Source organism: Aulonocara stuartgranti, assembly GCF_965226115.1.
Source record: "Aulonocara stuartgranti genome assembly, chromosome: 1".
NCBI classification, from domain to species: domain Eukaryota; kingdom Metazoa; phylum Chordata; class Actinopteri; order Cichliformes; family Cichlidae; genus Aulonocara; species Aulonocara stuartgranti.
In genome coordinates this window covers 30,030,974-30,053,440 of record NC_138939.1, presented here as the reverse complement: position 1 = coordinate 30,053,440, position 22,467 = coordinate 30,030,974, and the positions used below count along the sequence as shown (strand labels likewise).

At 40.2% G+C, this 22,467-nt stretch overlaps 1 protein-coding gene across 2 annotated transcripts in view; it reads right to left on the bottom strand.

The window, feature by feature from the left end:
* Positions 1 to 22,467, bottom strand: part of itga11a (integrin, alpha 11a) — a 63,068-nt gene that overhangs the window by 11,627 nt on the left and 28,974 nt on the right. For both annotated transcript variants that reach the window (XM_082526565.1, XM_082526564.1), the window contains 19 exons: positions 20,746 to 20,858; positions 20,187 to 20,278; positions 19,822 to 19,936; positions 19,172 to 19,299; positions 18,830 to 18,978; positions 18,597 to 18,741; positions 17,957 to 18,122; positions 17,359 to 17,429; positions 14,046 to 14,190; positions 13,037 to 13,185; positions 11,673 to 11,816; positions 5,293 to 5,496; positions 4,219 to 4,349; positions 3,890 to 4,056; positions 1,967 to 2,106; positions 1,616 to 1,726; positions 1,182 to 1,267; positions 854 to 1,064; positions 595 to 693 (listed from right to left, as the gene is read on the bottom strand). In XM_082526565.1, coding sequence (XP_082382691.1) covers positions 595 to 693; positions 854 to 1,064; positions 1,182 to 1,267; positions 1,616 to 1,726; positions 1,967 to 2,106; positions 3,890 to 4,056; positions 4,219 to 4,349; positions 5,293 to 5,496; positions 11,673 to 11,816; positions 13,037 to 13,185; positions 14,046 to 14,190; positions 17,359 to 17,429; positions 17,957 to 18,122; positions 18,597 to 18,741; positions 18,830 to 18,978; positions 19,172 to 19,299; positions 19,822 to 19,936; positions 20,187 to 20,278; positions 20,746 to 20,833 — 2,541 coding nt within the window. In that variant the 5' untranslated portion in view covers positions 20,834 to 20,858. The remainder of the gene's footprint in view (positions 1 to 594; positions 694 to 853; positions 1,065 to 1,181; positions 1,268 to 1,615; positions 1,727 to 1,966; positions 2,107 to 3,889; positions 4,057 to 4,218; positions 4,350 to 5,292; positions 5,497 to 11,672; positions 11,817 to 13,036; positions 13,186 to 14,045; positions 14,191 to 17,358; positions 17,430 to 17,956; positions 18,123 to 18,596; positions 18,742 to 18,829; positions 18,979 to 19,171; positions 19,300 to 19,821; positions 19,937 to 20,186; positions 20,279 to 20,745; positions 20,859 to 22,467) is intronic.

Genomic DNA, 22,467 nt, shown 5'->3' with positions numbered 1-22,467 from the left:
TTAAAAGCCTGGATGAAACATACTAAAACAGCAGTTGGCTGAAAACTCTGGAGAAGAGCAAAACAGGCAGAACATACAGAGCCAACATCTGGCATCTCCACCCCTTCTCTTCTACGCAAATACAACCCGATGAGCACAGGCAGAGATACTGAAAGAAAATTAATGCTGATTTCTGTTTTGACATAGGGGTTTGAGTTCTCTCAGATTTCTAAATCCTGAAATCAGAACCCAGACGAGGAGCAAGACTTTAGTTTCTTCTTGAATGATGAATTACTTTATACTGGTGTTTCGCATCAATTTTCTCCAGTGGCACCAACTAATCTTATTTGGGAATCGGTACAAAAACTGGCATACGGATGAATTTCACTGGGCTGCATCAGCTTTATGCTTTTCCAGACACCTCTTCAAAAACACCTAAAACATTATAGTGTAATAAAGTTACAGCTTTTCAACCTGAGATGTTTTTTAGTTAACTCTCCGATGGAAATGAATCCAATTTATCCTTTTGCTGCCAATGACAATAAGCCTTATCTTATCTTATTAAAAAATCACAACGACACATATGAATTACGTGAAGAAACATGGTTAACTCACCTGTGTTTTGGCCCTCATGAAGGGTGCGCTGACATTGCAGAGCTTCTCGTTCCTCAGTTTGTCCTGACTGTAGCACTCTATTTTGATGTCCGAGTTGTCCTGAATGAAAAATGTCACTGCTAGTCATAAATGTAGAATTTATTTCGCCTTACCTGATGGTTAAACCTCGGACTCTTTGGAGTAACATAGACCTTTTAGGCTATTTGAGAACATCTGTCCTGATAAACCACATGAAGAGTTTAAGGTCATGATAACACACCTTGACAATGAGGCTAGAAAAGTGCAGATTGGGTGTGTAGGTGATGTTGAGGCGAGCGTTGTATGCGTTCTCTCCTTTGTTCTCCAGCCGAACATCCACCACCATCCTCCGCCTGGTTGCCTCTAGCACCCTGAGAGATCCCTCCATCTCCCCTTCACTTTGACGGCGACAGAAAGCACCACGAGACTGTACGGACTGTGCACAGAACTGTCTGGGAAGCAGCGAGGAAGGAAGATATCGCATTATTTATTTACTCGTTGCGAGTGTGCAAATAAAATTTGTCCCACTGTGCGACTGTAGGCATGGTGATGAATATGCGTATACCTACTTTGGAGTCATCAGGTCATTCATGCTCTGCAGCGCCAGGTCAGGGATGCAGCGATCGTCTTCGTCACAGCCGTTCCAAAAGGGCAGCTTACCAAAGAGACAAGATCTTTTTACATCAAAGGAACTACTGCTGCTTCATATTTCACCCAGATGGTGATTGATTTTCCTTGTTTTCTGTTGTATTCTCTTTCTCAGGAGGCTCATATTAATCATGGCCAAATTATCTAAATATTGAGGTCAGTATATGTGTTAAACATCTACTGCTCAAACTACTTGGTGGGAGATATTTTTCTTTACAGGCATACAGCTCTGAAAAGCCTCATCCACCTGCTGTCCAAACCTCTTTGAACTATGCATTATGCAAAGCTAATAGCTATGTAGCTGTGTAGCTGAGCAGCATGTTGAAATATAGGACATTGCCAGATTGTCTCTTACCTCAGTCTTCACCACAGTAGGCCAGCTGTCATCTAGAACTGGTGCGTTTTCTGGATCTTGTAGTGCCACTTGTACAGTGAACACTATGGGTCTGGCGTAGTCTGTCGTTTCCTAATGTAAAAATGTTATTTTCAGAAATTAACCAGCAGATTTTCTGTATTATGACACTTTGTCTGTGACACTCAAATATCTGTTTTGCTTTAAACAAGTCTATAGATGTATGTTTTAGATTTTAGCCAGTGACTAATAGCCATAGTGATATTTTCTGAGCAATTCTGCCAGAACTGTTTTGATTATGAAATGATTTGTAAGAAGAAAAGCAACCAAAATAACATTAAAACTGAATCTCACCATGACGTAAAAGTAGATGTGTTCGCAGGTCTCTTCTCCCGGAAGGAGGGTCAAGTTTTGAGGCTGCATCTTATTCGGGTTATCCAACATCGCCCGAGGATTGTAACGTTTCTCCGCGATAGAGACATTGTACTTGATCCCTAGTGGGTTGTAGGAAGAATTAAGATATTACATTTCAATATGAAACCGTGAAAAATCCTGTTTGTGTTTTTAAGACCGACACGCTTCTGTTCTTACTTATGTTAGTAAGTTATGTTAGTACAGAGTAATTGATAAATGGCAGCAAAAGGAGATGGTAAATGACATCATTGTAGCACTGCAATGCAATATCAGCTTGGCTCCTAACATACGCTACATGTGTGACCAACACATATAAGAATCCAAACCCTTTGGCCTCAGTACTGACTCATTTCCAAACCGCATTGTTTCAGAGGCTTTCATGGCATGAGGAAAAATCTACCAAGGCTAAACTCATGCATGTGTTATGTTTGAGGTCAGCTAGAGAAGCTGACAGAGCTGCAGAGATCTTAATATGTTACGCAAAAAAGATCCGTGCAGATAACGGATATGACATTTGGAACTTTTTCTGTCCCTTTCACCACATCGCAATTACCAGTAAAAGTTTTTCCTCTTTAGATGAGGAGAACTGCAAGTTCCAAAGCAATTTTTCATCCTCAGTCTTTAACTTGTACTTTTCCACTCTGAAAAAGTGTTGAGATACATAGCAACGCAGTACGCAGTAAGTCAGCCTGTCTGTTTAAAGAGCTCGCTATAAGACACTCTAAATAGATATTTGCATAAAAATGAATGGCTGAAAAAAAGAACCATTTTATGCAACAGACCACAGAGATTTCACAAACAGCAGCACATCTGCCATCCATTACTACCCAGACACGACAATGAAAGGAAAATTAAATAAACGTGTTCCACTGTATGCAACCATGAAGGGTAAGTTACCTCCCTCTGTTCCTCCTTTCCTCTGTTTTGGCACATATGATAGATATGATAAAGATGCCACGGGGTCAAGAGGTTAACTCAGAACATGCTCCACTACACCTCTCCTTCCTCCGCCACTGAGCCCTGCTTCACTGTGAAACTGGACCCCGTCATGATAGCTATTAAAACAAACTGCGAGCTGAAAAAAACGCTGCACTTAAATGCATGTGGGTTGCTTTTGGTGGCACAGCACATTTTTGCAGACTTGAGTTATCTGGGACCTTTCACCACCATCAAACAAATCTCTCTATTTTGAGGAAGCCGAATGCAGCCGAGCAGAGATAAACTTCCAGATGCATTCCTAACAGTGCTCGCGCACGAAAAGGAACATTTGATAGCGCCACAGTGGCTCAGACACGGTGGTTTTTTTGAAGGCAGCAACATTAGCTTTGGCAGAGAAACAACAGTGAGATCAGAACCTCTTATGCTAGAAAAGAAACATTTTACTTTGGCACCATTAAAAGTAAAAGGAGTCGTCAGAGTTTTTATGGGCAGCCATATGCTGAAAAGTGCATTGAAGCAAGGACATGAAAGATATATAAATATATGCATACATGAATTGCCTTTTTTCACTTGAAACCAGTTATATTTCATCTTGTCTTGAACAAATATCCACATTGCTGAACTATTAAGTAACTATGGGTCCAAAATATACATGAATACTGTTCAAATACATCAGAAAAAATGATTTGATAATGACGTGATAATATCCAGAGCCACTAACGTATACGTCTTTTTTGTCTCAAAATCTAAAACTGAGCGCTCTACTGTGAAACAAGTTTGTGTTTTTGTCTTTCATAAATCTTTTTTGTAACCTGTCAGTATTCTCGGCTGGGTAATAAGTAGTTTTATTCACCTTGCCAAGTGCCAATCTTGTCATGTGGAAGAACTAGAGAACTTTGCAGTGGATTATTTTTGCTGGCTTACCAATTTCCTGTGTGGGAGAAATGGCTGTCCTGGCTGTGATGTTGAAACATACAATGGCTGACATGCAGGTCACGTCTTTGCCACCTCTCTGGCAGTCTTTCACAAAGATGTTGATCTTACTGGGCTCAAACCTCACAGTGGTATAAATACGAACAACGCTCTGGGACCTGTGAGGGCATAGAGGGCGTGACAGATGACAGACTTTTAAAAATTGCAGTTAAAATGCAAAACCAAGGATCATGAAAATCTTTCAATTAATTGCCAAAATAAATTTATAGGAATAACTACAATGTCTATTTTATTTATTTATTTATTTTTAAAATACTGACCAAAGTAGAACAGCAGCACCGAGGGAACCTACAGCCAGGTCCACTAAACCATCATCGTTCATGTCCATTACGCCATGGATGCTACGGCCAAAGTACTGCAGGCCAGGAGCCAAATCTGCAGCTGCTATTCTCTAAAACAAACACAGACGGTTCACAGTGACAACAATCAATGCTTACAATAATCTGCTTAAAATTCAGTGCACTCATATATACGATTTTGCAAATGAAAACAAACTTTTTGCAAAGCTCCAGTGTTTGAGGGGTTGGGTTTTTATTAGAGTGAATATTTCCTGCAAATATTGTCTTTGTTACCTACAAAACAAACAGTCCTCTTCCATGGAGTCTTCTATGTTACTGCCATTTTTTCTACAGTATCTCTAAACAGACAAACCAAACACTGACTCTAAAACAGGCTTTTTACCTGTTTTCTAATGGAAAGTTGATATCACTTGATTTCAGTTGGGAACCATACTGCTATACACCAATAAATTTTACAAACTGGTCCTTTAATAGCATAGGAGTATAGGAGTATTTAATAAATACAGAAATTACAGAAGGGTCACTCATAATAATTAGCTTACAGTACATGCTGTAAGTTTCACCTACTAAGATAAAGTAGATTTTAACCCATCTGTCTATCCATCCATCCTCATTCACTTAATTCAGGGTTGCTGGGGGGAGTTTGAGCCTAGCCCAGCTGTCATACGCCAGGTAGAACCTGCCAGTCTGTCACTGGGCTAACACAGAGACAGACTACCAACCCCACATTTTTGTACCGTGTGGAGAACTCACACAGACACAGGGAGAACATGCAAACATACTGTGCCACCATGTCGTTCAGCTTTTAACCCACCTCTTAAACTTGCTTTTAATCTATCATTTAATCCAAGTTTTACAGTTTTACAACTTGTTGCATATTTGCACAGTCAGTGCATTCATCTAAGCTGTTATGAGTAGGAAGAATCAAGACTTTCACAGGTTTTCGCCACAGTGAAATATACATAAATCCACGGCTGCCCAGCTTTGGGAAGGTTTACATGTATGTGCTACAGTGTAATGCACCACACCACCTACCTGTTTATATTTGCGTAGTATTCTGTTTTGTTGGCTAAAGAAAATATAAATGGCTCCTTTATGCTCATCTTCCAATGGAGCTCCCACCACCAAGTCATTGAACCCATCACCATTCAGATCAGGGACAGGAGCGAGGGAAGAGCCAAAGCGAGCGTTTTGGACACCGTTGTGAATTTCCAACGATCCTTCAAGGAAGAAACGATTCTGAGGGGGAGGAAAAAAATGACAGTTGTAATTTTTACTCCTAATACAGTGGTCTTGTTTCTGTCTTGGTTCCCACACATAAATATCTAGAGGCTACTGTCCCATGGGGGAGAATTTTAACAGTTTGTTTTTATTCACACAAACATTCGTGACTATCCACTTTGTTACTGGTGTTGATAAATAGACATTAGCATTAGTGGGGATTCCCATAGTGGGGGATCTGGCTGCTCATCCCCCCCAAAAATCAACTACAATAAACAGAGTTAGTGAAATAAAACACTGTTAACCACAGCAAGAGATCAGAATGCTTTTCATTCCTTTCCAAAGCTGGATTCTCCCCCTAGACACCAGCCCATGTATTAGCAACTGGAGTAAATGACTGATCATGAGAAGTCTGGATTATTTTAGAGTTATTTGGATATTTTCGAGCCTCGCTTTTGTTACGTTTACTCACATTCATTAAAGGAATTCTTTCAAGTCATATTGGCTTGTTGCATTGGTTTGTTTTGACTGTCTTCATGACCTCTTCTTTGCTCAGTTTATCACAAACTCTGAGTGGGCCAGAGACAGCAGACAACTGCTGCACTTGAATAATAATCTTTAAAGCTGACCTTTGTATGAGAAATAATTTGGCTGAGGTTTGTATGTGTCATTCCAACTTACTCACACTGTAGCACAACTAACAGCACTATAGTTTAAAGCAGTGTTTCCCAACCACTGTCCCACGGGATATAGGTGTGCCGTGAGAAACGATCACGTGTGCCATTGATGCTTGTCTGGTCCCAGTCAATTAGTACTCTAAGCGACCTGCGTGAGTAATGGGCAGAACAATTACATTCTCTACCACTAGAAGGCAGTAAAACTACCTGCTCTAATTAAACGGGTTGCCAACTGCCAGTAAAACAGAAGAAGACCAAGAATACGTCACATAACAGTCATCCTCTGAGTGAGAAAATGCAGCGGGTAATAGCAAGAGATAAATATTTGAAAAGAAAAATTAGTTAGTATGACCTGGGTCCTGGAGAAAATTCCGACCTAGATGAAGACAATAGCATGAGTAGTGGTCAGAAGAAAGCAAAAAAGGTATACTGGGGACAAACCGAGCATATTCCGCTATACCTGGTGCTCGGGGAAAAATGTATCAATATGCTTTTTGTGACAGTTTTGTTTGGTGGTGTGTCGTGTGATTTTTCAAATGCGAAATATGTGCTGTGGCTCCAAAAGGTTGGGAAGCATAGGTTTAAAGCAATGATGGTTTAAAGGGTTAACGGGGTTGACAGAATGGCTGATAATTTCGATAATTCAACCAAAACATAATCATGACCAGAGATGGGCAGTAACGCGTTACTTACGAGTAAAGTAAGGGATTACTATTGCAAAAACTGTAATTAGATTACCGTTACTTTCCCGTAGGAACGGTGCGTTACTGCGTTACTAAAACCGTGATTTTTTTAGCGAGAATGTCTCATGACAGTGACGTAAGCGAGTGCGACGTTCGTGACAACAGCTGTGCGCAGATCAACAGTGGATCATATGAGTGCGGGAGAGAGTATGAGCGTGCAGCCTTTAAAGCGTGGAAGTACTGACCCTACTTTGAGTTTGATTCCATAAAAAGTGACAAAAACATTAGCATCCGTTGTGCGTGGGAAGAAAACTTCTTTTTACAGCGAAAAAAACCCCCTAAACTTCCAAGCAAGCACCGAGTGCGCTATGACGTAATGGGAAACTCACAGAGAAACTCGCGGATTCTTCCACTGACCGCTGCGGCACACCTGCACCAGGGTAAACCTCCACTCCTGCTTTACAGGTGAAAATAGAGCAACAGGACCGCTAGTCTTTGATGTTATTTATTTTCTGCTGTGTTTTATTTGCATCTATTTGAAAGAGTGAGTGTAAACACAAACACACAAAAAAATATTTTATTTTATGTGCTGGAATGTGCAGAAAATAAGTTTAAATGTTAAACAAATTTCTTCCAGTCAGAGAATGTTGCATATAATAAAATTTTTGCTTGATGCATAAAGTTAAAAGGTTAAAACTAATAAAACAAGATTTAAAAAGAGACGTTTCCATTTGATTACATTTTGATTACATTGGATACTTGTATATGGGCGAAGGCACCAACAATGCTGGACAATGCCATGTTTCTCTGCGCTAAACTAGCCTTCCTGCTGTCCAGACCTGTCGGCAACAGAAAACATTTGGTGCAATTTAGCTCTCACGGTTCCTAAATGCCTTTGACTGTTATTAAAACTAAATTTCTGAAATCATTGGAGCAAAATATTGTTATTTATATTCATAAATAGCATACGTAGATATAAATTATATCTACGTATGCAAAGAGTTCCAGTCTTTTTGTAAATGAAGAGCTTACTGTGTCAAAAAGCCATTTTTACAAATAGCATGCAAAAAGTCCCAGTGTACCATATGTTCCATTTAACAGAATAATAAATGCCTTCAGGCTCAGCACATTTCTCCATTAAAAGGACAGATCTGCTCGTTAAATCATCCGCAGTTCATTTATTTAGGCATCTCATAATAAGAGCAAGGACGTTTTTTTGTTCTCTGCCCTCGGTCCAGCTGCGTTTGTTGTTTCAATTACACCAAAACATCTTTAGTTAACCAATCATGTCGTGCTCTAAACAGAAAAAGAAACAATATTTTCTTCTAATCAAACAGAAGATAAGGCTTGGCAACGCTTCAGTGTTTTCTGCATAAGCCTTTAATTCTTCCTGTTTGAACTGAAATATCTTAAACATCTGGCAAAAGAGAGAAAACATGGAGGAATTTCACCTTCGGGCAGTAAAAGAACTAAAGACTGTCATATAACTTTAGTATATTTATTCTGACGCTCTATTCTTAGTAAGTGTTGAGTCAGATGGACGATAGTCACATCTATGAAAGCAACCACCCGACTGGAACATTTTTCAAAGAGGCAATCTGACAGAATGGAGCCAAATAATGGAGTCGATCAGTAGTCATGCATATCATTGCTCCACTTGGCATCCCTGATCATAACATAATTCAGGGCTGGCAGACGAAACATGATATCACTTGTTTTTCAGTTGAATAAACGTGAAAGGAGTTGATTTAGGATGGTAGTTTTAACTTCTCGGCTACCTGATGTGAGCATGTGTGACACAGAAGGAGATTGATAGAGAAACAGGGAAAAATACAGTCAGCAGTGTTTAAATGTGAAACACATGGCTCAACCAGAAGGCCGTGAAGGGTCATAACCAGTCTGTACTGGCTTAGGAGCAAGTTTAAAAAAAAAAGCAACCATTTTTCATCGGCTGCCAGATTTTAGGTAACTTTGGTTAGATTTGGACAGAGTTTTCTTTACTATTTATTTCTGTAATATGGGGAACTTTACATCATTTTCATCATCCCATCTGCATCAGGCAAACATTTCTTATAAGTGAAGTCATACTAGTCTATTCGTTTAGATGATACTCGGGATAGTGTTTTAAAATACAGGGAGAGAACTGCATGAGACAAAATCATTGCCAAAAATTACACACAAAATAAAAATAAATATATAACAAAGGAGAAATTTTGAAATTTCGCATTCGTTTGTGTTTTTATTTTGTTTTCATTTTGTGATTTGAAATAAATTTCAGTTTGTTTCCAGAGTCCGTTTAGTTTAAGTTTAGCTTCTATTAGTTTCAGTCTTGTCTTTATTTATTATTATTGTATGGAGGATATATGTCTAACATCAGAACAGCTACTACAATACACAGGGGCGATCGTGGCTCAAGAGTTGGGAGTTCGCCTTGTAATCGGAAGGTTGCCGGTTCGAGCCCCGGCTTGGACAGTCTCGGTCGTTGTGTCCTTGGGCAAGACACTTCACCCGTTGCCTACTGGTGGTGGTCAGAGGGCCCGGTGGTGCCAGTGTCCGGCAGCCTCGCCTCTGTCAGTGCGCCCCAGGGTGGCTGTGGCTACAATGTAGCTGCCATCACCAGTGTGTGAATGTGTGTGTGAATGGGTGGATGACTGGATATGTAAAGCGCTTTGGGGTCCTTAGGGACTAGTAAAGCGCTATATAAATACAGGCCATTTACCATCCAACCGATACATCACTTTTGTATTAAGCCTACTGTAGCCTCCAAATTACCAGATAGGGGATAGAAGTGGTAACGATAGTGGTTAGAAATTATACTAAATGTCATGGTCCTGACTCTGTGGACTCAGTGGTTTTTTTATTATTATTATTATTATTATTTTATTATTATTATTATTATTATTATTATTATTATCATCATCATCTTGGTTCTAGCTTATTCTGATTATGTATTCTGTCAGTGTTTCCGGTTTTACTTTGAAGGTCTGTGTCTCTCGTCTGCTTATGTCAGTTAAGATCCGCGAGTGTATTGTGTGTTTGCCTGTGCTCGTTGTCGGTCCGTCGGCATTTCTTGGTGTTTGGCATCTCTCTGCTCATCATCCCGTGTTATTATGGTTTTGGGTTTGTTCATTAGTTCTCCCAGTTTAGGTTTTTGGGTAGCTCCTCGTTCATTATTTCCTGTTTTTGCCACTTTGCCACCATTGTCAATAAACGCTCACTCGCATCACAGCCTTTGCCTGCATTTTGGGTCCTTCCTCCACAAACACCACACGGCTTGCCCCGCAAACTGTGACACTAAAAGAGCACAGAGTGACCTCAAAGTGAAAAGAGACTCCACAGAGCTGAAGAAGATTGAGCGCTTTAATTCTGCACACTTCATTTACAAGAGGCGTACCATTAAAAACAAAAGAAACCTGACCACTGTTGTTGTAAAGGCTCACCTTTCAGCACACTCACTTCACCAGATGCACCTTGTCTCTTTTCCTCACCTTTGATTGGGTGTGCTGCTTTCCCTTAATTGCACTCACCTGTCACCTACAGCTCACTCTTTCACTCCCACATGGGGCAGCAGCTGAGGTGAGTTTCTGTTTGAGTCTCCTGAGTTCATGCATTATTTTGAGTTACTTAAATCACACTTTATTTCCTTTCAGAGATCGCAGTCCATGTGTGTCTTTCCTTTATACGCGTTATTCAAATAAAACGAGAAACCTGTAAGTGATTGATGACTGTTCATTCTCATCCTGACCGGATGAGCCATGATGGTAACAATCTCCAACCTCCTCTGAACCTTCCTCCAAAACAACTGTGGTGCTCTCAATCAAAATATTAATTATCAAGTAATTAAAGCTTCTTTCAGCTTCTCCTGTACTCACAAGCAAATAATTTACATACTTTATTTGGCAGATTTTCACACCAGATGTCATTCTTAATGAAACATTTCCTTCTTACCACTGATTTGTGTCTCCTCTCAGTTGCTAACCGTGTCTCTTTCATGTGTGAGCCACTACATTGGAGCTTCTATATGAAGCAAAGTTAGAATAAAAGAATATGCTGGTCATCCTTTAAAAAAAAATAATTTTGGTGTCTACTAAGTGGCCAGCACTAACCTTTCTAAAATAATACATTCCTGGTTGCTGAGGATTGGTCTCTGGACAATTAAAAATGCATTAGTGCAGAATCACATTTTTGACTATAAATATCAACTATATGAGCCCAGCTGTATTTTTTATTTTATTTTTTTAAACCAAGGAATTCCAACTTAAGAAATTTTCCAGGACGATATGACTGGGCAGCATCCTGGAGCGACACCTGAATCAACCACATTATTAATTATCCAGAACATGTGGCATTTCTATCCTGGTGAAGAGAGACTTTTTTTTAACATGTGATTTCTGTTTGTTTAGATTTTAAGCTGCCACCTGTGATGTGGTTTGGGGGTGCACTGGATATTTAAATACCCCTTCTATGCCTGTTCAATGGATTTGAGACAGCTGAAGACATTCATTATTCCAATGAGCATGACAGACCTGGAACACCGGGAAATTTCCTTCTATTAAAGAAAAGTTCTCGCCTCCAAATGGTTTGCTGGAAATGGGTTCAGAGGAGAGAGAATACTTTCCTCCTGAGTTCATGCTGCACATCAAATAAAGTCGGCACACTGGCATGGCAGGCTGTCATTTGATCTGCGCATTTAATCTGGACAAGATCATGTGTCAAATGTTGACAGTGGTGCTGGAAACCAGCAGAGTGTAACTGGGAAATCTGGGGATTGAACATGTGTCGACCCAGTTCTGTGCAGTCGTTGGCTAACGCTCGCGTGCATTTATATACCTACCAGCTCTGTGACTCTGTAGATGTAGACCTTTCCTTTCTCCAAGCCTGCGCTGAAGAACATCGGTGCTGACACCAGAAGGTTATCAGTTATGCCGTCTCCGTCGATATCCACAGGTGCAATCTCACTGCCATAATAGGAGCCAATCTGAAAGAAACATTAGTGCGTGCAGTGTGAAGATCTGTATGATTTATCAGTTTAAAAGCATTCAACCAGATGATGACATTGCCTGCATTTAGTTTGTTAATTAAATCCAATCACCAATGACACAATATACAAAATAAAATACTCTTAAGTTGTGGTTTTTGCACCACATGATGTTTGGGTTTGAAGAGTTGCTCATGAGCTCGAGTGGCTTTTGAACTTCAATATTGTCAGCAAATGGCAGCTTGCTAGTGGTCAAAAGTCCTGACACTTTTGTAGAAGCTCAGACTGTGGGAGCTTTCCAGAGGGAGCGTAGATCAGTCACCGAAGTAGATAAAACATCATTAGAAACATCTGCCTTGTAAATTTTTATTTTTTGTTCAAGACTTCTCAGCTCAAGAACATTTTCTAAAAAGAAACATCTGCTATTTTGGATGAGCTGCTGCTGACAAGGTACAATGTAAGCTGCTGCAAGATCACTTCAGGCTTGCAGTCTGTGAACCGCTGCCAGTTCTGAGTGTAGTGGTCATTAACACACGGAGCCACATCCCCTTGAAATGATGACCGTCTTAAAACGTACTGTGACTCAGACGGATTAAATTCATAGCACATGATCTGTAATCCAGTCGAAGTCGTAAAGTTAAAAATGATATAACAACAATGACACCAAGTGAAGCACAAAATCATAAAAAACAATGAAACAGTAATGGAGATTATATACAGCCTTTTCTGAAAGGGTACTGCATGTCATGATCGTTTTCCCATTCATTTGATCAGATTTTATAGATTATTGAAAATCCAATGGTTTTGAAAGCTAAATTTGCAGGATATACTGGGTAACAAAATGTCTTTAACAGAGACAAAACAGTCCATCCCTTTGATCTGAGATAGAGTCCTGCACTGCCAGATGTGATCCTGATTTTTATACAGTGCTATACACATACACCACCGCTAGAGTTTATTAATATACACCCACTTTTGTGTTTTATCTATGAGTTTGATGTTTGAGTGGGTATCATTTAGGAATGGGTGGCATCAAAGGATGACGTCCTGTTCTAAAACCTTAACCAGTTAGTCTGCATATGTAAGGCAAACTGTGGTTGCTATAGCCTCAATGACTGTTATACTTCCAAGACCAATATTAGGATTGCATCATTGCATCAACTGGCATACAGCTGCTTAAGTATGAATCAGTCGGTTTTTGGCTGTGGATGCTTCTGTACCTGCTGGCCTTTGAGGGAGTGGAGGATGGTGAGGTTGCCTGAGTTCTTGAGTGTGAATATGATCACTTTGCCGGTGTGGTTAAATCGCGGAGCACCCGCTACGAGCAGACGACCATTTCTGGCTGACACCACAGACGTCACAGTGTACCCTGTTTATGTAAAAGAAAAAAACATGACGTATAAAAACGCAAACACCACTCACAGACTAAAAGCTACCAGAGTATGCAGCTTATACGTATCTTTTTGTAACTATCCGTTCTGTATGGCTCTTTAAAAGTCTTTTTTTAAGTGATCTTTATGTAAATTTAAAGTATAAGGAACAGTGGAAAACTTTATGTTCAATCTTACAGCAGTGATTTGCACGAGTCAGGGAAAATGACGATAGTGATGCAATTTGAGGACTTAAATCTCAGTAAGCTGGATTCAGTAAAAGCTGGTGTTCTGGTTTCTCAGGTTTCTCCGATTTCATCTTCTATTTCATTTTGTCTTTCCCCACTAAAAATTCCAATTGCTCGCTGTATACTTTTCCACCTTCATCTCCCATCTTCATACCTCTCTTTCCCCCAGCTTTAACTTTCTCCCTGTCTGTCCAGAATTCTCCTTCCACCTCATATTACGATTCAGACTAGAATGCCTTCTATTGGCGGCCTGCTGGATAAGCTCAGAGACAAAACCACTGATGGCAAAAGCAGAGGCCTGTGGTCATGGAGTGGAGATGGAGCTGGATATGGTGAAAAGCACTGGAGAAATGGGTACACTTAATAGAGATGGTTTGCAGCTAAAACAACTGGTACTATTCCACAGCAGTCATACATCTCAGCACCAGCAAAAACAAAAAAAAGGTTGGAGCAGAAACTAAACACCGATAAGAGAAAATTGCTCAAAGGTTCTTTGATCTAAAAATAACATTTTTCTTTCCTGGATTTCTTTTATCTTTTCAATCATTTCTGTAAAACGTGTCCAGATTTTTCCACTTTTTAAAACTCCCTTAGGCTGTTGCAGTACTTACCCAAGTAGGCACCGTGGTTTTTGAGCTCTTCGGGAAACTCCTGAGCGTAGGACAACTTAGGAGGGACCACCTTCCCCTGTCGTGTTTCCTTCAATACAGCTCCGTTCCAATCATAAGCCCCAACAGCACCCACCAGAGTCCCATCCTGTATGTGACGTTAAGTAGTTAATAAATGGATGTGCATGCATGTACTTCATTCACACAGCAGAGCAACAGAGAAAATCCTTCTTGTGCTGCACATGTTGCATATAGATGCAGCACAGTAATTTCTGTGTGACGATGATTGTGAGGACACAGTCATGGAACATAAAGGTTTCCAATCAGCATTATGTGGCAGAGTCTGAGTGTTTGGCTCACCTTAGCTAGATTAATGACCGTTCGACTCACTTATGGTGAAATTTAATCTGGTGATAACTCTGAGGGGAGTTATGAACTTTTTGTACTACTTAAAACAATACCAGGAAACTCTAATTAGGATATACAGTACCTCTGGCTCCCTCCAGCAGGTCATGGGATAACATTCATGCAGATATCAGGATAACAGTGGAAAACTTTCAACCTCACAAGCTCTTGCACATTTACCAAATGAGTTACCATACTGAAGGTATTATGGTCTGTGGGATTTGTGGTGTTTGTTTTTGGACTTTACTGCTATTAAGCGGTTTGACTTTTTCATGGTTATTCTTACGCTCTTAGGTTCGTTTCATTGTTTCCGAGTCGAGTTTGTGATTCTTGTTTTTATTCCTGGTGCGCTATCAGACACTGAACTTTTGGTTCCCATATTTTCTATCTTCTAGTAATGATTCTTGGTTTTGGCTTGTGTAAATTCTTAAAATCATTAAGCAGTAGTTCCTCTAGTGTTTCTGTTTGTGTCTTGCTCTGTGTGTCTTTTTTCTCTGACTTATTGTTAAGGTCTGTGTCTGTCCCATGGATAATTTTTTATCCTTTTACTTTGAAGGTCATGTTTCTGTTGTTGTTCCTGTCTGTCCTCCCCCGACTTCACTGAATGGTTTCACTTGTGTCTCATTCCTCACCTGTTTGCCATACCTGGTCAATTTTCAGTGTATTTGATGTCCTGTCCTCCCTTTATTCTTTATCATATCACCTGCATGTCAACAGTCAGGTACTCCTCATTTAGCCTGCTTCATTTTTGATTGCTGTTTGTTGGGATTTGTGAACTCTGCTTTTACTCTTCCTGCTGTGAGTCTGCATTTTTCTCCCCTTGTGATGTGAAACCTAACAGAATGTCTCTATTTAAGCAACAGCTTCAGACAATTTAGACACTAATCTTTATCAGCTCGACCCTCTTTGTCGGTAAACATTTTTATTAAACGTTCAAAATAAAAATGGATTTTCTTTCTTATATTAAATGTACACAAGTTTTTCCAGAGCCCCTGTTAATTCTTTTTCATTTTTTGGGCTCTCTGGTATTGCCCCTGTGGATTCTTTTGCCCGCTGAGCAACTATAACAAGCCTTTCAGGGAACACAAGTTTATCCTAACCTCATATTTCCTGTTATCCCTGAACTTCAGAGCTAAGTACTAATATAAAATAAATGAAAGCACGCATAGAAACCAATCAGATCTCTGCTAAATATGGTATTTGTAAGTTAACATTCAATGAAGGAAACAAAGCTGTAAGTAGAAATCAGCTGTAGCCATGAGGAGGGACTGAGGGGCGATTTTCTGTATTTCGTAGTTCACCATACTTTGTATCAGCGACACTGAAATTATAGGGTTCCTTGGTTCAGTCGGCCCATTTTTTTTTCTCTCGCTGTACAGAATATGCCGACAGCACACTTTCCAGTATTTGAGCATGAGTTGGAAGGTTTTCTATTCCTTCCTAAAAAACGGAATTGTGTGCTTACCGCGCTTGCACTACGTCACTCTGTAACAGCAACGTTATGCCAGTGTGGTTATGTGTTTTGGTCAAAACGGTCTCCATGGCATATAAATGAAAGTCCAAAACAATTCAACCTCATAATCCAGTGACCTATTTCTACTGCAGATTCATTTTTGGACATAAAGTATGCCTTGCTTTTATTTTGAGATTGCAACCCTGTACTCTTGTACTCAAGATAGTCAGAGCTGCACAAACACACAGCTTTGTACTGGGGATGTACATTTTATCCCAGCTAAAAAACAAGTAATGGATATTCTGAAAAGTATTAAACACCAGAAACAGTTTTTGTGCAGATATGATTTTTTCTGTTTTAATATTAACTTTTATTTAACCAGCAAGTAAAACTCATCAGTTTAAGTATCCGTCAGCACAAACCTAGACCCGTCTTTTTTAGAGGGGCGAAACCGGAGCTCCTTTAGGAATCCTTTGCTAGCATAGGGAGAGTATTCAAACCACACAGAAGCACCCTGTGTGGGTTTGAACTCAGGAGCCTCTTGCTGTTAGGCAACAGTGCTAACCACTGAGCTCGAGCGCTGCTCAGAACAGAAAAAAGGCACACTGAGAAACTGCTCTATAAGAAGTTGCATGGGACGGCTAAAAAATATGTGACATACAGTAAGAACCCTTCCTAGCTGGCACTAGTTCAGCAAAACCATCGGGGACCTTAAAGCAGTTTTTCTCCTTTAAAGCACGGACATTCTTTCCAATGTTATCCTGCTCTCAGCACTCTGAATGGCGATGTCAAGCATCTTTGGAATCCAGCCTTGTGGACGAAATTTCCAGCTACCCCTGCCACCCAGCTGCAAAGGCTGCATATATTTATTTTTCAACATATATATGTGTGTGACATATTTATTTCTCCCTTGATAATCCTGCTGTTAAGGCGAACTGGAAAAAAAATCAAAGCAGTTGCATCAGCCAATGTCTCTAATGAGCCAGAAAGCAAGGAATGAAAATCGATGAATTGGTACTGTATGAACAGCAGCTGGAGGTGACTGACTTATCGTCCTCCTCCAGCTGTGTGTAAATCCAGCACACCTGCGTCTATCTGCTCTAAGATACAATCAATGTCTATAGTGAGTAAAAGCGAAAAAACCTGAGCCAGTCTACACCACAACTGTCTCACTTTTGTCTCAGCGTTTCAATAATATGCTTCCTTAGGGAGCGAGGGCTGTCTTCACTGCATAGCTGAAGTGGAAAAAGGGCCTGTTTCTCTTGTCAGTGGCTTCTAAATCAGGGTGACCTAAACCTCCAGGGCCACACATCACCTCAGCACCTCAGGAGGGACTGGAAAGTAATAAATGACAGGTTTTGGGAAGGAGTTATGATGGACCTGAATTTGAGACGATGTGTGTTGTCCTACGCAGTGACAGATGGTGCGAGACTAGGAGGTAGCAGAAGTTAGACTTACCTCAAGGCTGTGAGCGGAAAATCCAGCCTGAGACATCTGGAGGCCAAACGCCGTCCCATTCTTACTGGTTCCTGTGTAAACAAGTCAGTTTTTAGAGTTTTGAACCACTGCAGCGGCACAGACGTTTTCGGAAAGGTGAAGGAACTGGATACTTTTGTAGCATGACCACTAGGAGTGTAACAAATTATTGCTTTCAGTTTAATTTAAGACTTTAATATGAGATGTTTACAAGATGATGCCCGTTAAAAGGGGAAAGATGATGTTATCAAAAAGCGCTTTTTAACAATATGTATTTAATTTAAAGTTACACAACAGAGGAACAACGTTTTTGTGCATATTGCTATTTGTGTAGTTTCTTTTTAACAAAAGGACATTTCTGCCCAGAGACCAATACATTTATTAAACTCTGCTATAGACAAGATTATTGTTTGTTATTTATTAGTTTATATTAATCATTTATTGTTTATTATTATTGTTCTTTCATTATTATTTCTGAATTTTGCCACGTAAACTTAATCGTACCCACAGTGTTGTGAGTGCATCCCTAAAAGCCTCACTTTAACCATGAAATTTTGGTAAAGTAAAAGTCTTGTAAAACCTTCCAAACTGAAGATTCGCTCTCCGAGTGCGTCCACAATATCCTTCAGCGCTGACTCGTCTGTCACATTAAAGAAGTGTTTGTCATCTGGATCGCTGGCAATGTACTTGATTTCATTGAGGAAGGCCTCAGGGTTGATTCCTCTGCGGTTGTAGTAGCCAAGAACCTAAAAGGATCAGATTAAACAGTCTGTCACTAAATGCATGAAGCCAGGACCAGCATAACAAATCTCCCATCCTTTAATTGCCCTGAACCGAGCTGATATTCGCACTCATTGAGCAGGTTTCTGATAACCAACTCCAGTTGACTTTCAGCCAAATGACTCAAAGGGTTTAGACACTGAATGGAAATATGTGTGCCCTATCTCCACAGGAGTAATGGCAAAAACTAAAAACCACTGCGGCTTTGAAGAGATCATTCACGCCTTCGTGTGTGTTTGGAGCTCTTGGAGGACTCTGAGTGTTTTGGCTCCATTTGTAACTTTTGAGAGAGCTGCTATAATTGAACCCCATGAAGTCACCTCATTAATGTTTATGGTGTTTCATTGCTCCACAGGGAATTTACTGCCCTTCAGAAAACCAAGTTCAACCTCAACTGTAAGCCATGTAATCCAGTTCAATAACTGATCTAGCAGACTCACAGCGATGGCATAACGGGTGATCCCGTCCTTCTCACTGTCCTCAATGGCTTGCTGGAGATCAGCACTGTCATGTGACTCTCCGTCAGTTATCACAATCATCACCTTCTTGGCTCCACGTCGTCCTCCGTGTTTGAAAGCTTGGGAGCTGTAAACATGTTTACTATGTTTAGTAAAATGCAGTACAGAACGGAGGATTACTGAAGTGTTCGTTTGGACTAACGGAGTTACTGTACCGTGCTGTGTTGATGCCAAGAGCTGTGTTGGTCTCCTCACCACCCCGCTGGTCGATACTGCGTGCCCTTTTCACTACTTCCTCTACTGATTTGTAGTCACTGAGTTTGAATTCATGGACAACCTTCTCACCATACTGCACAACTCCAACCTACACAAAGAAATGCAATGACAGTGATCTATAGCAACAAAAACATCGTCTTCATATTAATGAAACATAATTCTGAGGACACAAAAACACGGAACAACATAAAATACATTAAAGACTATGAACGAAGAGCAAAATGTAGATCTGTTTAACATACGTTCTCTTAGTATTTTTTTTGGTTTGTTTTTGTACAAACCTGTATTTGACCGGGCCCAATGTAGAACTTCTGAAGAATGTTGATGAGAAAAGCCTGCACTTCATACCAGGGATAGATGGAGTTTGAGCCATCGAGAACAATCACTATGTCCATGTAGGTTTCGCACCCTGGAAGGATAAGGTACAAGCTCCCAGATAAGGATCTAATCCTTTGCAGAGACTTAAAACCATCAACAACAACAACAACAACAACAATCTTTATTTATAGAGCACATTTAAAAGCTTTGGGCATACCAAAGTGCTTTACATAAAACAATAAAAGGTTCAAACATTGATAACGGATAAATAAAAATAAGGAGTTATGTTCATAGATAAAAGCTACCAATAAGAATGACTACAGCACATGGGTAATAGCAAGATAAAAGCTGTACCACCATAATAAAAAACACCAATAGAAAGATAGGAGGGAATTAATACAAGAGGTCAATAGGTCACAGCAACCAAACAAACAAACAAACAAACCAGCAATTAAAAGGTGGAGAAGGCAAGTTTAAAAAGATATGTTTTAAGCTGTGATTTAAAAGAATGAATAGAATCAGATGCCCGGATGCCAATCGGGAGATTGTTCCAAAGCACAGGAGCAACAAGAGTAAACGATCGATCAATGAATCTCATCATTTAAAAACGTACTCTGAAAGGCAGGGGCGATTGTTCTGGAGAACTTGAAGCTTGCATTGACTCTGGAGCATATGCCAGTGCTGTAGTACGAGCTTCCACACTCATACGACCATAATGGTCCACAGGCCTGAAAGAAAGCATTGATACAAGCAAGATTATTGACCTCAGCATAATACAAAAAGCAAGGTTCATGCCAAGAACAGCAGCATTAAAACCATGTAATCAAAAGACAATCTTGTGGGAAGTTTTTCTTTTCCCCCTTATTTGGACAACTGCAATCTTATGTGTTCTTACACGCTCAAAAAGTTCTGCAGCAGCAGGCCATTACTGTTTGTTATATTTCATAAAACATAACTAATTTTTAAAGGGGCTCTCACCACAAAGCTGTTGTCTTTAGGGTTAGATGTAAGCGTCATTCCCAGTCTCATCTTGTCCTTTCGCTCTGATACGTTTGTCAGAGATATCCTTCCTTGAGGGAAAATAAATTTCACTGAGATCTATGATGGACTGTTTCAAACACACATAAAGAAATACGCTATCCACAATCTGGAACTTTGGTTTGTGTCAGCAACATCTACATCCTCAGATCTAAATGTTTACTTCATGAAACTTCTTGTGAGTACCTAACAAGCACAACATGTGCAACCCGTATGAAGAGGCATGTGGTAACATTTGCGGCAAATCACACAAGTGGAAATGCACATAAACTGTTTAAAAAAATAATAAAATGTGGAATGCATGGTATGGTACCCACATTTCTGTCTGACACATGTCATCATGATGTTTACTGACACATGAGGTGAAAAGCAAGCAGGAACCGCGGTAAACAGCTTTACAAAGCATGCATTCATTTTGCATTTATGATGGTCCCTGTCAATGTTTGGACTCTTTTCGTGATGCTCTTGTAAAAATGAAGAGGTGTTTTTAATACTGCACCTAAATTGAGCTTGGCGCAACCGTTGCCGTTGGTTCGTTTGCTCAGTGAGCATTTATAAACATCCCCCGTCTGGTAAGCACCGTTCATTTCATACGGGGCACCCACTAATAACCTGAAAAACAAAAAACAGAATCCAAAAGTTAGTCACTTAAATGTTTAACAGCAACAACATCAAACTTTCTTATTTTTGCAACTTTCTGAGGGAATATGATGGTGACTGTTAACATCAAAGAGGAACAAAAAAAACACATGGGCTGACCTAAAATGCTTAATCATTCTTTTTTCCATGGAAGTCACTACGTGTAATCTAATCCAGCACTGCCCCGTCTCATAATCATTAACAGTTCCACGCAGTCACACCTAGAAGCTGGCCAGTACAACCAGTCACTGCTTATAAGCAATATCTTTACAACAGAGACATCAGAGGTGCAGGTTCAGTAACGATAGGAGGAAATGATCTTATTTGCATTTAAGAATCTGATCAAAACACTCAAGTTGCTGCAGGACATAGCATCAAATTCAACAGCAAGGCTAGAAGCCATTCATATTCAGATGTTATCGTAGTTTTTAGCATCGCTTTTTCTACGTGCTGCAACGGCTCACTGTGTGACAATCAAAACTACCGACGCAACAGCAAAGGAAACAAAACCCTTGCTTTATAACATGTAAGACAACTTTTGAAGAGTGGAGACGTGAACATTATTCTTATTGCAGGAAAAGACCATGGTGGTAAAGTGCAAACTGCAGCCAGGGCAGAAACAACTGCATTACACTCAGTGACGTTAATTTAGTTTGTTGGGGCACTAGGGGACCCCTCCAATTCATCACCACTACAGTATGATATAAACAACTGACAAAAATTTAAAAAAAAAAGTGCACTTTACTTAAAAGTTAGATTATTCAAGACTCTCTCTCACATAGTGAAGGCTAGAGTAGCAGCAACTGGAGAGAGTGGACTAAGGTTAGACCCTTGGGTGGGCTAGTTTCTCTTATTGTGACTGAAAGCTGCTGGAGTCTAGAGTTTGTCACTTTTCGGGGAACCCTTGCTGAGCAAATGCTCCAAAGAGTAAGCTGCCTTGCAAGCTCTGCCTCTGATTATGCAGCTAGCACAATATCAGCTACTTGGGCGGTCGTGGCTCAAAGAGTTGGCAGTTCACTTGTAACCAAAAGGTTGCCGGTTCGAGCCCCGGCTCGGACAGTCTCGGTCGTTGTGTCCTTGGGCAAGACACTTCACCTACCGCCTACTGGTGAAGGCCAGAGGGGCCGATGGCGCGATATGGCAGCCTCGCTTCTGTCAGTCTGCCCCAGGGCAGCTGTGGCTACAACTGTAGTTTGCCTCCACCAGTGTGTGAATGTGAGAGTGAATGAATAGAGAAACTTAAATAATGTTTTCCAAGAAGGAAGCCAGAAAAGGCTGTATCCACAGAGCTGAATACATTTTTTTAAAGTAAACCTCAGGCTGAACTAACAGGGCTACTTGTTTCTCCTGAGAAACTCATGACAGCTTGGGTAATACAAAAAAGACAGAAGTTTGGACAATAAAGGTGACCGCGCAAATATTTAATACTCCTGCTAAGTGTCTTTGGATTTGGAGACTTGCTGAAGTCTGAACGTCTTAATGTTAATGTGTTAACGCTAAGGTCTAATCACTGCTACAGTAATGGTTTCACTGGGACGTCCGAGAGGAATAACTGACTTATTTGAGAGCTGTCACATTACTA